The following is a 14,021-nucleotide window of genomic DNA, read 5'->3' as shown; positions in this document are numbered from 1 at the left end:
ATTTTGTACCTGAGAGAATGTAAGCACAGGAGGTGAATTTCATGTTTAAGTTTGCCCCCTACTGTAGATAGTCTGAACCATAGCATCCAGACATGGAACCAAGCAAAAATCTGAGAGTTTGGAGTTTAAGGTTGCTGATTACTGTTGATTTTTAAGTTTTCTATATTTTGAATATGTCCTTTGTCAAACATGTGCTTTGCAAATATTTTGTCCCTGTCTGTGATTTGTCTTACTTTTCAAATGGTATCCACTGATCAAAGAGTTTTATTTTTGATGAGGGCTAATTTATCAACAATTTCTTGTTATGATTGGCTGTTTTCATGTCATACCTACGGATTCCACGTAACAGTAGTTTCTGAAGACTTTCTGGGGTTTTTTTAAGTTTATACTTTACATTTAATTCTTTATGTTGAGGTAATGTTGTATAAGGTGTGGAATTTGGATCAAAGTTCAGTCTTGACTAGATGTATAATAGTTACAACACTATATTTTTAAAAGGTTATATTTCTGCTTTGAATTGCTCTTTTAACTACTTTGTCAAAAAAATCCGTGGATCTAGTGTGGATATATGTCTGGGTTGTTAACTAGAGTGGTTTTTCCCACTTTATTATTCTTTCTTATACTTTTTAAACTCTTCTATTCTAGATATTTTGCTTTTTTATGTAAGATTTAGATAAAGCTACTCCATGTGCAAAAAAAAAAAAAAATTGCTAGGACTATGATAGAAATTGTGTTAAATCCGTAGATCAATTTGGGGAGAACTGACATCTTTACTATGTTAAGTTTTCCAATTCAAAAACACAGTAAGTCTCTCAATGTATTTGGTCATTTACGTATGTCTTTCACTAGTGTTTTTGTTATTTCAGCTTTCAGATCCTATACATTTTTTAGGTTTATACCTAAGTATTTCATTTTATTGCAGCAATTGTAAATGATATTGTGTTATAATTTTAGTTTCCACATGTATACTGTTCTAGTGATGCAATTCATTTTCTGGGTCTCATCTACTATTCCACAATCTTGCTAAATTCACAAATTAGTTCTAAAAGGGCTTTTTAATAGATGCCTTGAGATTTCCTACATAGACACGTCTTTAACAAATATAGACAATTTTCTTTCTTCATTTTCAACCAATATGTCAGTCTGCTTTTCATTTCTTTGCCTTGCCTCACTGTAATTTGCTAAAATGTCCAGAACCATGCTGAATAACCATAGTGAGGGCATTCTTCGATTATTCTCAATTTCATGGAAAACATATTCAGTCTTTCATTGTGAAAAAATAATTTTAGCTTTAGGTTTTCTTATAGTCTCTGTATGAAGTTGAGAAAATTCTCCTCTATTTCTAGCCTGCTAAAAGTTTATTTTGTTCTTTTTGTTCATTAATGGCTATTTAGTTACAGAAAATGCTTTTTCTACATCAGTTGATAGGACTACAAGTTTTTCTTTTCTTTTTTGGTCTTTTGGCATGCTGGATCGAATTGATTTATTTTTAAATCTTGAAATAGTTTTGCATATCTAAAAAATTACAACCAAGTCCTGACATGATTAATTATAATTCTTTTTACACATGACTTATTATCTTGAGGTTTCTCTCATCAGTATTCATGAGAGATATTGATCTGCAAGTTTTGTTTTGTACTGACTTTGTTTGATTTTTGTATTAGGGTCATAATAATGTATGTATAAGGTCCTATAAAGGAAGCTGAGATTTGCTTTTTCTGCATCTATTAATTTCATCCTGTAAATTATATTATTTATTATATAATATAGTATATCACATTAATTGATTGTCTTATGTTGAACCACTATTACATTCCAGAGATAAATCCCACCTGGTCATAGTGTAGGACACTTTTAATATTCTGTTGCATTCAGATGTTTTTGAGACTTTTTCCATCTATGTGCATCGGGGATATTGGCTTGTAGTTTTCTTTTCCTGTAATGATTTATGTGGCTTTGATGTCTGGCCTCATAGGATAAATTTGGAAGTGTTTCCTTTTTCAGTTTTTTGCAAGAGTTTAAGAATGGTTGTTGTGGCATTAATTATTCTTTAAATGTTTGGTAGAGTTCAACAGTAAAGTTCTCTGATTCTACTCTTTTGTTTGTCTGTAGGTTTTGATTACTGATCTAATCTTCATTCTAGTTGTGAGTCCTTTTAAATTTTGTACTTCGTTATGATTCAATCTTGGCAGTTTCTATGTTTCTAGAAATTTATCAATTTCTTCTGGATTATCCAGTTTGCTAACAGAAAATTGTTCATACTAGTCTCTTACATGATCTTTTTCTGTTTCTGCGGGATTAGTTATAAAGTCTCTGTTTTATTTCTGATTTTATTTATTCACATCCTTTCTATTTTCTTAGCATAGCTAAGTTTAATTGTCAATTTTGTTTCTTTTCGAAACACGAACTTCTTTGTTTCTATATTGGTTTTTCTATTTTTATTTTATTTCTGTTCTAATCTTTGTTTTTTTAATTTTCTCTGCTAATTTGGGGCTTAGTTTTATCGTGTTTTTCTAGATCCTTCAGATAAACATATTTGAGATATGCCTTTTTTTAATGTAGGCGTATATTGCTATGAACTTTTCCCATAGTATTGCTTTTCCTGCATCTATTTGTTTTAATATTTTTTGTTTACTTTTATTTTTATGTTTTCACTTATTTCAAGGTATTTTCTAATTTCTGTTTTGATGTTATTCTTTCAGTCAATAGTTATTCAATAGTGTGCCAATTTCAACATATATATTAATATTTTCGTTTGCCTTATACTATTTATTTTTAGCTTCTTTCTATTGGGTTCAGAAAAGACACTTGTTATGATTTCAATCTTTTTAAAATTTTTAGATTTGTTTTTTAGCCTAATATGTGATCTGTCTGGAAAAGATCCAAGTGTACTTCAGAAGAAAGTGTATTCTTCTGCTGTTCAATGAAATTCCTTACATGTTTTTTAGAACTATTTGATTTATAGTAATATTCAAATCTTCTGTTTTCTTATTAATCTTCTCTTTGGATGTTCTATTCATTATTTAAAATAAGGTATTAAAGTCTCTTATTATTATAGTATTGATGTCTCTTTCTTCCTTCAGATTTATTTATTTATATGTTCTAATATTGAGTATGTACATATTTATAAGTAATCTATCTTCTTCAGATATTGACCCTGAAAAAATGTCATTTTTTTCTCTTATGATGGTTTATGTGTTAAAATCTATTTTCTTTGATATAAGCATACAAATCTCTGCCCCCTTTTGCTTACCATTTGCATGGAATTCATTTTTCCATCTCTTTACCTTCATCCTATATGTGTACTTAAGTCTCAAGTGAGTTTCTTATAGATTTTGTAAGAAATCTGTAATGCTTTGTATAGCATTCTTTTTGGCTTAAGTTTTCTTTCAGCGCTTTTAAAAAATGTCTCCTCCCACTCTCCTCTGGCCAGCATGGTTTCTCCTGGAAAAAAAAAAAAAACAGTCTGTTCACAGTCCTATGGAGTTTCCTTTGTATGCGACAAGTTGCTATTCTTTTGTAGTTTACAAAATTTTCTTTGTTTTTGATCTTTTAATGTTTGATTAAAATAGATCTAGGTGCGGATATCTTTGGGTTTCCTGGGAAGAGAGTGACCCAAGTCTCTCTACCAGCTTTAGGGAGTCTAGTTTTGCATCCTCCCAGCGTGTCTGTCTCTATATTAGTTTCTGATTACTCACAAACGTAATTTTCCCATATAATGTTGCTGAATTGGTATGCTTGTGGGGAGAAGAAGTGTCCTGGGATTCCTATTTCACAATCTGGCTGACCAAAATTTCAGTAATAATATTTTAAATATTATTTAAACCCCATATTTTTCTTTTTAAAGTATAAATTATAGATCTTCTGCTATTGTTTTACAAGTTGTTGAGACATCATACATTTTTCAGCCACGTGTCCTCTATTTTGTAGGTTAGGTATATGCAATTGGATTCTCCTTAACCCTGGTGATCCTATCCATTGTCATCTGTACTCCAGACTATAGAGCTTATGCAGTGATTCACTTGTTTGTTTATTATATATTTCAGTTCTAATATTTTCATTTGTTCCCTTTTTGGCTTCTATTTATTTCCTAAGATTTTCTGTTATTTCACTTATTTCAAGAGAATTTGTCATTATTCATTAGTGCAATTTTTATTACTTCTTTCAAATATTTTTTAATATCCTATGACTCATCTCAACAATGTCATCAGTTGTTTTTCTTTTCTCATTCTTGTTGGGATATTCCTGGTCCTTGTTATAATGAATTATTTTGATTGTATCCTTGACATTTAGTCAAGGCTCTTGACCTTCTTTTAATATTCTATTTTAGAAGACAGTCATTCAGTTTGAGCTTTGTTTTACTGGAGTCCACTGTTCCAATAACAGTTTTTCTTTACAATATTATTGTGTTGTGTTTCATTGTTCTGGCTGCATTGGACCTTCTGCTGCCTCTTAAGCAGTTAAGCTAGAGGTATAAATCGTACTTCCGTGGGCCAGGTAGTGTTTCTGTTTGAGGTGGGTAAGGAAAGATATATAGGATGGAGAACATTTATCCTGCCTTTTCTCCGCTACTAGATTTCAGTGTGCTTGATTCTATCTCTGCCGGTGACCCTGATTGAAGATAGCTCCCATCTGAATGATCTTTTTCTACTTATAGTAGGGAGAAATGGGAAGTAACTCATGAGGATCGTTTTCTCCTGCTGGGTGCACAGCCGGAAGCTATTGAGTCTGGATTACTCTCTACTGCTGGAGAGAGGTTGGGACCTGGTTTGCCTTCTACCTCTTTGTGAGGGGCTTATAGATTCAGATCCTGCTGGCACCACTGCAAGTGCAGGTGACTGCTGCTGTTGCTTGACATGGAGCAGGGTATGGATTTCCCTGCCTGAGTTTGTTAGTCTTGATGGTGTGAGTGTAATAGGCACATTGCTGTAAATGTGTGTTTAGGTAGGATTGATTGGTCCACTTGGGCTCTGATAACTGCTACTAGGAGTAAATTTGGCCTACCCGTGTCAGCAATTGGGAATAGAAATTATGAAAATGTTTAGGAGCTAATAACATAGCAGAAAAGAACTTAGAGAAAGAGATTGTAGATTGATATGGAGATTCAATACCTGATAAATAATATTATGATAATGATTAAATATGAATGCTTGACAATATATAGGAAGTAAAGATGAAAGCTAGGACTTTGTTTCCAAATCATTTATGAATATATCTTTCTGTATTCCTTTTTAGGGTCATTGTTTTTACCAAGGATATGCTGCAGACATTCCAAAATCAGCTGTGACACTACGCACGTGTTCTGGACTCAGGTAATGGCATATTCCAGATATGTACATTGAGATTTTATGTGAGCCTTTAATTTCCAGAAACTTCCTGAAGGGCAGAATAAATACAGAGAAATATAAACTTTATCTCCTTAAATGCTTTTCTTTTTTACATATTCTTTTGATCTTTTTTTCTATTCTCTTTTTCTCTATCCCAGGCTGGCAAGCATAAAATGTATTCAGAAAAAAACTCTCACTAGCATAAAGTGTATTCAATATATCAATAACATTTTTATTCCTTTTTTGTATTTGAATATCCAGAGGATTATTGCAGTTAGATAATATTAGTTATGGTATTGAACCATTGGAATCTTCACCTACATATGAGCATGTAGTTTATCGAATAAAAAATGACGCTATTGGTCATTTCTCCTTTCAAGAAAATTACCCTGTGGCTCAATATATAGATCAGTCCTACAGGATTCTTGTCAAATCAGATGTGAGTATTCTCATTTATGAGTTCTTCATTGGTCTTACTGTTGATAAGATTATTCACAGTGAAATTCTGAAATTTGACACATTTGGAGAACAAATTTAAACTGATATTTATTATATTAAAAAGTTCAGTTGTAGGATATTTGTTTAAAACATGTATTTGTTTATTCAGATATTTAGAAAATGTAATCGTTATAAACACACATAATTCTAAAGCATCATAACCTGTTTCCTTAATTGCGGGGATTTTTATTGACATACAGCTTTTTTATATTGATTTTGTATCTTACTAAGAAAATTATTACCAATTTGATCAAATTGCTTTATAAGTTTTTTGGCACATGCATTTTTTTTATTTAAAAGTGTTATTTTGATAGAAAATGTAAAAGTGAAAAGGAGGCAAGATAATACACTATAAATTGTAGAAATTGCATGAAACCTCATTGTTTAAAGATAGTGCTCTTAATATTTTGATGTAATTCTTCCAATTGTTCTAAATACCAATTTATAAATTGTGATGGTGTATACGTTACTCACTAATAATATAAGTTTATACTTAAAATGGACATATTTTATTGAATGTAAACCCCAATAAAGTTAACATAAAGAAGTAAAAGTACAAAAATAGTAAGAAAATAAAGGCAACATTTGGGGAAATGTTTACGGATGTTAGTTTACTTTGAAGATTGGTGAGGGAGTGGTGTGCTACAGAGTACATAGTAATGTTAAAAGGGGAAGGAAGTATGGGATTTTTCCTCATTTCAGTGACTTTTTGACAATTCTAATTATCAATAACATAAAGTAAAATGCTTCTGATTTTCTTCTAAAATTTGTAGTTGGAATCCCACCTGCTAAGTGTGTACCCATCCTCTTGTGTTATAACTTATATCTATATTCGTGTATCTGTGTCTGTATATCTATCATCCATCTGCCTGTAGATAGATGGGTAGCTAAATGGATGGATATTCTATATCTCACTTATGAGTGTGTGTGTATATGTATTGCGCATGACAACTGCAATGTAAAAATTTTGAAAATGTGTTATTTAATTCATGTCCTCTATTTCACAGATAAATTCAGGTGCCATGCTATCGAAAAGAACTCTGAAAATACAAATCATTATGGATAAAGCCATGGTATGCAATATCTATGTTTATTATATCTTTGCTTTTGTTGAAATTCAGAGAGAATATGAATAAAAAACTCTCAACGTTTTCAATGCAGATATATTTTAATCTGTTTGAATGTGTGTCTCAGTCTAACAGGAGATAAAGATGTCTTTATCACTTGTCTTTACAGTGACATGGGGGATCAATATTTATATATTGATTTCTAAATCGATATCAATTTTCCCAATAATGTGTAACTTCATGTGGAAGGGTTCCACTACACTCTAATCTATTGTAGCATATCTAGCTGCAGATACTTTTAGATCCACACCAATTGTTGATTGAAATTCTTCAATCTATTTCTAAGTGAGTTATTTTATTACTCAGTTGGAAATCTTTGTTATTAAATATTATCCCTCAGAAGATTACTTTATGTTTTATAGTCGCTTACCATCTCTGATAGAAGTTCTGTATCTTAAAAGTGGGAAGAATCATAGAATGTTGATTTTTTTCTCAAAAGAATTGATAACTATGGGTGTAGGTTAAATAATACTTTACTATTAGTGTTCTTACATCCCATCAATTATTTGCTTATTTGTCTCTTCTTTCCTACACTTGGGTCAATGGGTTATATTTAACCTTTATTTTTAAATTTTTATTTATTTATTTTTTTTGCTATGCTTCTCTTTCCAGTCTCCAACCTTAGTGGTTTCCCTAGGGATTCTGATTAGTATTCTTTACTTATCATGATCTAGAATTAATGTTATACCACTTCATTAATAATGTAAGAGCCTCAGAGCAGTAAAATTTCATTTAACCCTGGTAAGTCATTATGATTCATTTTTTAAATATCTTACCTCTCCATGTGTTATAAACTGAAAAATAGATTTTTAAAAATTAAATATTCAAAGATTTTAAAAAGAAATTAAGGAAATAAAAAGTATTATATATATGAATATGTATTCATAAATATTCATACATATGTATTTCATATATATTTCAAAAGTATTTCATATATATGAATATATATGAAAATATATATACACATACACACACACACACACACACACATACATTTTTCACTTGCAGAGCTTTTCATATCTTCTAGTAGGTCTTAATGTATGATATTCCTCTTTAGCCTGCTGGATTCTCCTCAGTTTCTTTTCATCTGAAATTGTCTTTATTTCATCTTCACTTTTTAAACATTTCTTTTGGAAATAATTTGAAACTTTCAGAAAAGTTACAAGAATAAAATAATACAAAAAGGACCCTTATTCTCTTTTCTCACTTTATTAATATTGTATCCCATTATCACTTGTGCATTCTTTGTTTAAATTTGAAAGTAACTTGTAAAGCTCATCATGAAGCTTTACTCTTACATTCTTTAGTGTGTATTTACCTAGAATAAGCCTATTATCTCATATAACCACAACAGAGGTATTCATTTCATTAAAAATAGCATTTTAAAAATATTTTTATCAAGTCCACTATAACTTAGTTGCATTGTATTCAGATAATGTGATTTAAGTGACACTCTGTTTCTTATTCAAAGATGTGTTCTATGGCCTGATATTGGTTAATATGAATCAATGTGCATAAAACTTTTACTTGTATTTGAAAAAAATACATATTCTCATTGTTGTATATAAGCTTCTATGTATGTATATTTTATCCAACATTCCTTTGGGTTTTTAAAGTCTTGGGTATCTTTCCTATTAATTTGTCCTCTTAATCTATTTGTTATTAAGAGACCTATGTAAAATATCTCAGTATGATAGTCAACTTTTATTTTTAATTGTGTTAAATCTTGTTTTATATATTTTGCAGCCACGTTTTTAGTTATAAGCAAATTTTAAAAGTCTCCATCTCCCTGATGAATTATTTTGTTAATACGTTGCAATAAGCATGTCCATTTTTTGCCCTTAAGTTTTATTCTTATCAATGTATTGTTAGTTAATATAATTATCACATAACATATTTTTTCTTTTGTAGTATTTCCCTGATGTTAGATGATGTGTTTTTATCCTTTGATTTTTAATATTTCTATGTACTTATATTTTATGAGTCCTTTAAATTTTTAATTTGTATATAGTTGTTTTTTCATTGTCTTTGTCATCTAGTGTTTGGTCTGTTGATATCTTGTGATTATTGATATATAAACACAAAACTGATATACTGATATGTAATTGATTGATATATAGTCACAAAATTGATATTTTGATATACAATTGATTGATATATAATCACAAAATATCAACAGACTAAACAGTAAATAAATGACAAAGACAATAAGAAACAACTATATACAAATTGAAATTTTTAATTAATTAATTAATTAAATTTTTTAAAAGCTAGCTACTTGGATTACAGGCGCCGGCCACCACACCGGGCTAACCAGTAGGTTATTCACTCTTCATACCTTAATACTTTGACTTTGAATTTCTTTATCTGTAAAGAGGGAGATAATCACAATTACCTCATTTTAATATCATTGATTAATTTATAAAATACTAGACCGATGTTTAAAACCTGGTAAGCTGTGATATATTTTAATTCTATTTAGGGCCTCTTCAATTGACCATTGAGTTACTTTTACGTTTATATTTAAATCCACTTAAAATGTGATAGTTAGTTGTTTTTACTAATGATTAAGAAACAAAATTTGTCTTTCAGTATGATTATATGGGTTCTGCAGTGGCAGTTGCAGTTGAGAAAGTTTTCCAAATCTTTGGTCTTATCAATACTGTAAGTATTTATATTTTATATTTAAGTAAGTAATATAGCAATTAATGAAGTAAAACTGTTTGTTTGTGTACATATATATAGCATTTACATTTTAACAAAAAGTAAAAATGTAAATGTAGCCCAACCACTAGTTTTATCCACCAATGATTTTATCTTCAAAAAATAGTAAATTAAATATATTAGCATTAGATATTGAGAAGTAATGTCATATTTATGGTTACCCAAAATTGTAAAACACATAATTTCTGTTCTCAGATGTTTTCCCAGCTTAATATAACAGTTATGCTGTCTTCCTTGGAGATCTGGTCAGATCAAAATAAGATTTCAACAAGTGGTCATGCTGATGAAATACTACAGCGATTTTTGCTTTGGAAACAAAAACTTTTGTTTCAAAGGTCTCATGATATGACATACTTATTAATGTAAGTACTTTATTCATATTTAGAAAGGTTTGATCAAGTTATCTTAGCTATCCTAATTATATATAAATTTTATACAACAAAAATTATTAAAAAGCTATCTCAAGACTGTGTTGGCAAACTGTAAAATATTAAGATTCTAATAACCATGTAAGACACTAATTAAATCATAGTAGCTCATAGTAGACTGTTTACTTATAGAAATGTAATAAGCTGACAAATGGAAAGTCTTGTGATAAAAACATGATACCTCTCTGTAAAGACCTTCTCACTGGTAAATAGTTGAAACTATCACTTTAACATTACATAAATATAAGTTAATTCATTGAATGCAATAATTGCATAAAATGCATCTTACAATATGAAATATTAATAAAAAACTAAAACAGACTACTTTATTCTCCCTGTGGTTTCCTTCTGGTATTTCTATACTGACCTAAGATACAGCTATTTACCTACTTGGTCTGTATCTTTCAAAAGTCTTTACATATTTTTATTTTACTAACTTGATTATTTCATGTACAAAAATCAAAAACCCAATTTAAAGACCTTAAGCAATATGTGAAATATATTTATCAATGTATTGGAATACAGAGTCTCTAGGATTGCAGAGAAAAATTACAATATAAATATGTAAGGATAGTTTCTACACCCTACCTCTCTTTCTCTTCGTACATCTGATGCATATTTTATCTCTATCGCTTTCAGTCCTACCTTTCTTCACACTTTTTGAGTTAGTTTACTACATACAAATTACAGCAATAAACACTTTTGACTTTTATATCATGGAATTAATTATATCCTTCCAGTGATGATTAATTTTTTGAAAGACTCAGACACTGCTAGGTTTTGGGCTGTGTATTAGATAATGTCAAACAACTTTTAGGACTTAACTTTGTATGAACTATAGGGGATACCCAAATCTTAATGACTGAAAGCATAAGACATTATATGTAATTTCTGTGTTTTGGAGAAAGCATACCTTTAAATAGAAATCCAACTCATAAAATGTGAGTAAGTTACTGCTATTTTGAAATACACATATCCACAAGAAAAATTTCATTATTCAGTTATAGGAACCATTCTACTTATGTGGGAGCAACATATCATGGAATGGCATGTGATCCAAAGTTTGCAACAGGAATTGCTCTGGTAACCTCTCACACTGTTTTGATAAATCTTTGAAAACTGTATTTTTAGATTTGGGAAATCAAATGTAATTTTTCAAGAGGTTTCTTGCTGGGAGTGAAAACAGGTAACATAAAATGTTTAACTCTAGCCATTTTCAAGTGTACAGTTTAGTAGTGTTAAGTATTTTCCCACTGTTGTGAAACAAATCTCTGGAACATTTTTTTTTTTAAAGAACTGAAACTCTATACCCATTAACCACCTGGAAACCACCATTTAACTTTCTGTTTCCATCAATTCGACAACTTCATATTCCTCATATAAGTGCAGTCATACAGTATGTTCTTTCTGTGACTGGTTTATTTCACTTAACATAATCTCTTCAATGTTAATCTATGTTGTAGCACGTGACAGAATTTCCATTGTTTTGATGACTGAAATGTATTTAATTGTAAGTATATACCACATTTTCTTTATCCTGTCATCTGACAATGGATGTCTAGGTTATTTCCATATCTTGGCTACTGTATATAATGCTGCAATAAACACGGAAGCGCATATATCTCCTTGATATTCTGATTCTATTACTTTTGGATAAATACTGTCTTAGCAATCAATTTTCTATCGCTTATTACAGAATACCTTAAACTGTGTAATTTTAGAGAAATTTATTCCTTATAGTTGTGGAAGTTGCAAAGTCTAAGGTAAAGGGGCTACATCTGGTGAGTGGTTGTGGCTGATGAAAATGCTGCAAGGTGACACAGGGCATAACGTGGCAAGGGACCTGAGCATGCCAGCTCAGGTCTCTCTTCCTCTTCTTATAAAGCCACCAGTCTCATTCTTAGGATAGCCCGTTTATACTTTAATCCATGAACGGATTCATCCTTTCATGAATTTCTCTAATTTCTCTAAATTTTTTAGTAGTTAAATAGTTTGAGGTTTTAGATTTAAGACTTTAATTCATTTTTATTTGAATTTTGTATATGGTGAGAGATAGGAGTCTAGTTTAATTTTTCTGCCCATGAATATCCAGTTTTCCCAGCACTATTTATTGAAGAGACTGTTTTCTCCCCAGTGTATGTTCTTGGCACCTTTGTCAAAAATGAGTTCACTGTAGCTGTGTGGATTTGTTTCTGGGTTCTCTATTCTGTTCCATTGGTCTAAATATCTGCTTTTATGCCAGTACCATGCTATTTTGGTTACTGTAGCTATGTAGCATAATTTGTAGTCAGGTAATGTAATTCCCCCAACTTTGTTATTTTGGCTTTGCCTATTCTGGGACTTCTGTGGTTCCATATATATTGTCGGATTTTTTTTTTCTATTTCTGTGAATCATGTCATCGGTATTTTGAGAGGGTTTGCATTGAATCTGGAGATTGTTTTGGGTAGTATGGGCATTTTAGCAATATGGATTCTTCCAAGCCATAAACATGGAATACCTTTTCATTTTTTTGTTTCCTCTTCAATTTCTTTTTTTCTTTTTTCTTTTTTGAGACTGAGTCTCACTCTGTGGCCCAGGCTGGAGTGCAGTGGCCTGATCTCAGCTCACTGCAAGCTCCACCTCCCGGGTTCACGCCATTCTCCTGCCTCAGCCTCCCGAGTAGCTGGGACTACAGGCGCTCGCCACCTCACCCGGCTAATTTTTTTGTATTTTTAGTAGAGACGGGGTTTCACCGTGTTAGCCAGGATGGTCTGGATCTCCTGACCTCCTAATCGGCAGTCCTCAGCCTCCCAAAGTGCTGGGATTACAGCCGTGAGCCACCGCGCCCAGCCTTCAATTTCTTACATCAGCGTTTTATACTTTATAGTTTCCATTACTGAGATCTTTCACTTCTTTGGTTAATTTCTAGGTATTTAATTTTATTGGTGGCTATTGAAAATGTTATCACATTTAAAATGGTTGGTACATAGAAATGCTACTGATTTTTGTTTGTCGATTTTGTATCCTACAAATTTACTGAATTTGTTTATCAATTCTAAGAGATTTTTCATGGAATCTTTAGGTTTTCTCAAATATAAGATTATATCATCTTCAAATATGGATAATTTGACTTTTCATTTGTCAATTTGGATGCCCTTTATTTCTTGTCTGATTGCTCTAGCTAGGGCTTTCAGTACTATGTTGAATAACTGGAGAAAGTGGGTGTCCTTTTCATATTCCAGATCACAGAGGAAAGGCTTTCCGTTTTTCCTCAGTGAGTATGGTACTAACTGTGGGTCTGTCATATATGGCTTTTATCATTTTGAGGCCTGCTTCTTCTATACCAGCTTTTGAGTATTTTTTTATTATTATTATACTTTAAGTTCTAGGGTACATGTGCACAACATGCAGGTATGTTACATATGTATACATGTGCCATGTTGGTGTGCTGCACCTGTTAATTCATCATTTACATTAGGTATATCTCCTAATGCTCCCCCCGACCCACTCCCCACAATAGGACCCAGTGTGTGATGCTTCCCTTCCTGTGTCCAAGTGATCTCATTGCTCAATTCCCACCTATGAGTGAGAACATGCGGTATTTGGTTTTCTGTTCTTGGCATAGTTTGCTGAGAATGATGGTTTCCAGCTGCATCCATATCCCTACAAGGGACACGAACTCATCCTTTTTTATGGCTGCATAGTATTCCATGGTGTATATGTGCCCCATTTTCTTAATCCAGTCTGTTACTGATGGACATTTGGGTTGACTCCAAGTCCTTGCTGTTGTGAATAGTGCCACAATAAACATACATGTGCATGTGTCTTTATAGCAGCATGATTTATAATCCTTTGGGTATATACCCAGTAATGGGATGGCTGGGTCATATGGTACATCTAGTTCTAGATCCTTGAGGAATCACCACACTGTTTTCCA

At 31.5% G+C, this 14,021-nt stretch overlaps 1 protein-coding gene across 1 annotated transcript in view; it reads left to right on the top strand.

Moving 5' to 3' along the window:
* The window catches only part of LOC105549188 (disintegrin and metalloproteinase domain-containing protein 18-like), a 79,641-nt gene that overhangs the window by 15,140 nt on the left and 50,480 nt on the right, over positions 1-14,021 (top strand). The window contains exons 4-10 of the mRNA XM_011993609.1: positions 4,713-4,866; positions 5,236-5,312; positions 5,589-5,766; positions 6,833-6,898; positions 9,545-9,616; positions 9,872-10,038; positions 11,106-11,187. Of these exons, the coding sequence (XP_011848999.1) occupies positions 4,713-4,866; positions 5,236-5,312; positions 5,589-5,766; positions 6,833-6,898; positions 9,545-9,616; positions 9,872-10,038; positions 11,106-11,187 (796 nt within the window). The remainder of the gene's footprint in view (positions 1-4,712; positions 4,867-5,235; positions 5,313-5,588; positions 5,767-6,832; positions 6,899-9,544; positions 9,617-9,871; positions 10,039-11,105; positions 11,188-14,021) is intronic.

The sequence above is a fragment of the Mandrillus leucophaeus genome, unplaced genomic scaffold (assembly GCF_000951045.1).
Source record: "Mandrillus leucophaeus isolate KB7577 unplaced genomic scaffold, Mleu.le_1.0 Scaffold111, whole genome shotgun sequence".
Taxonomy (NCBI): Eukaryota; Metazoa; Chordata; class Mammalia; order Primates; family Cercopithecidae; genus Mandrillus; species Mandrillus leucophaeus.
This window is presented reverse-complemented; position numbering and strand designations above follow the sequence as displayed.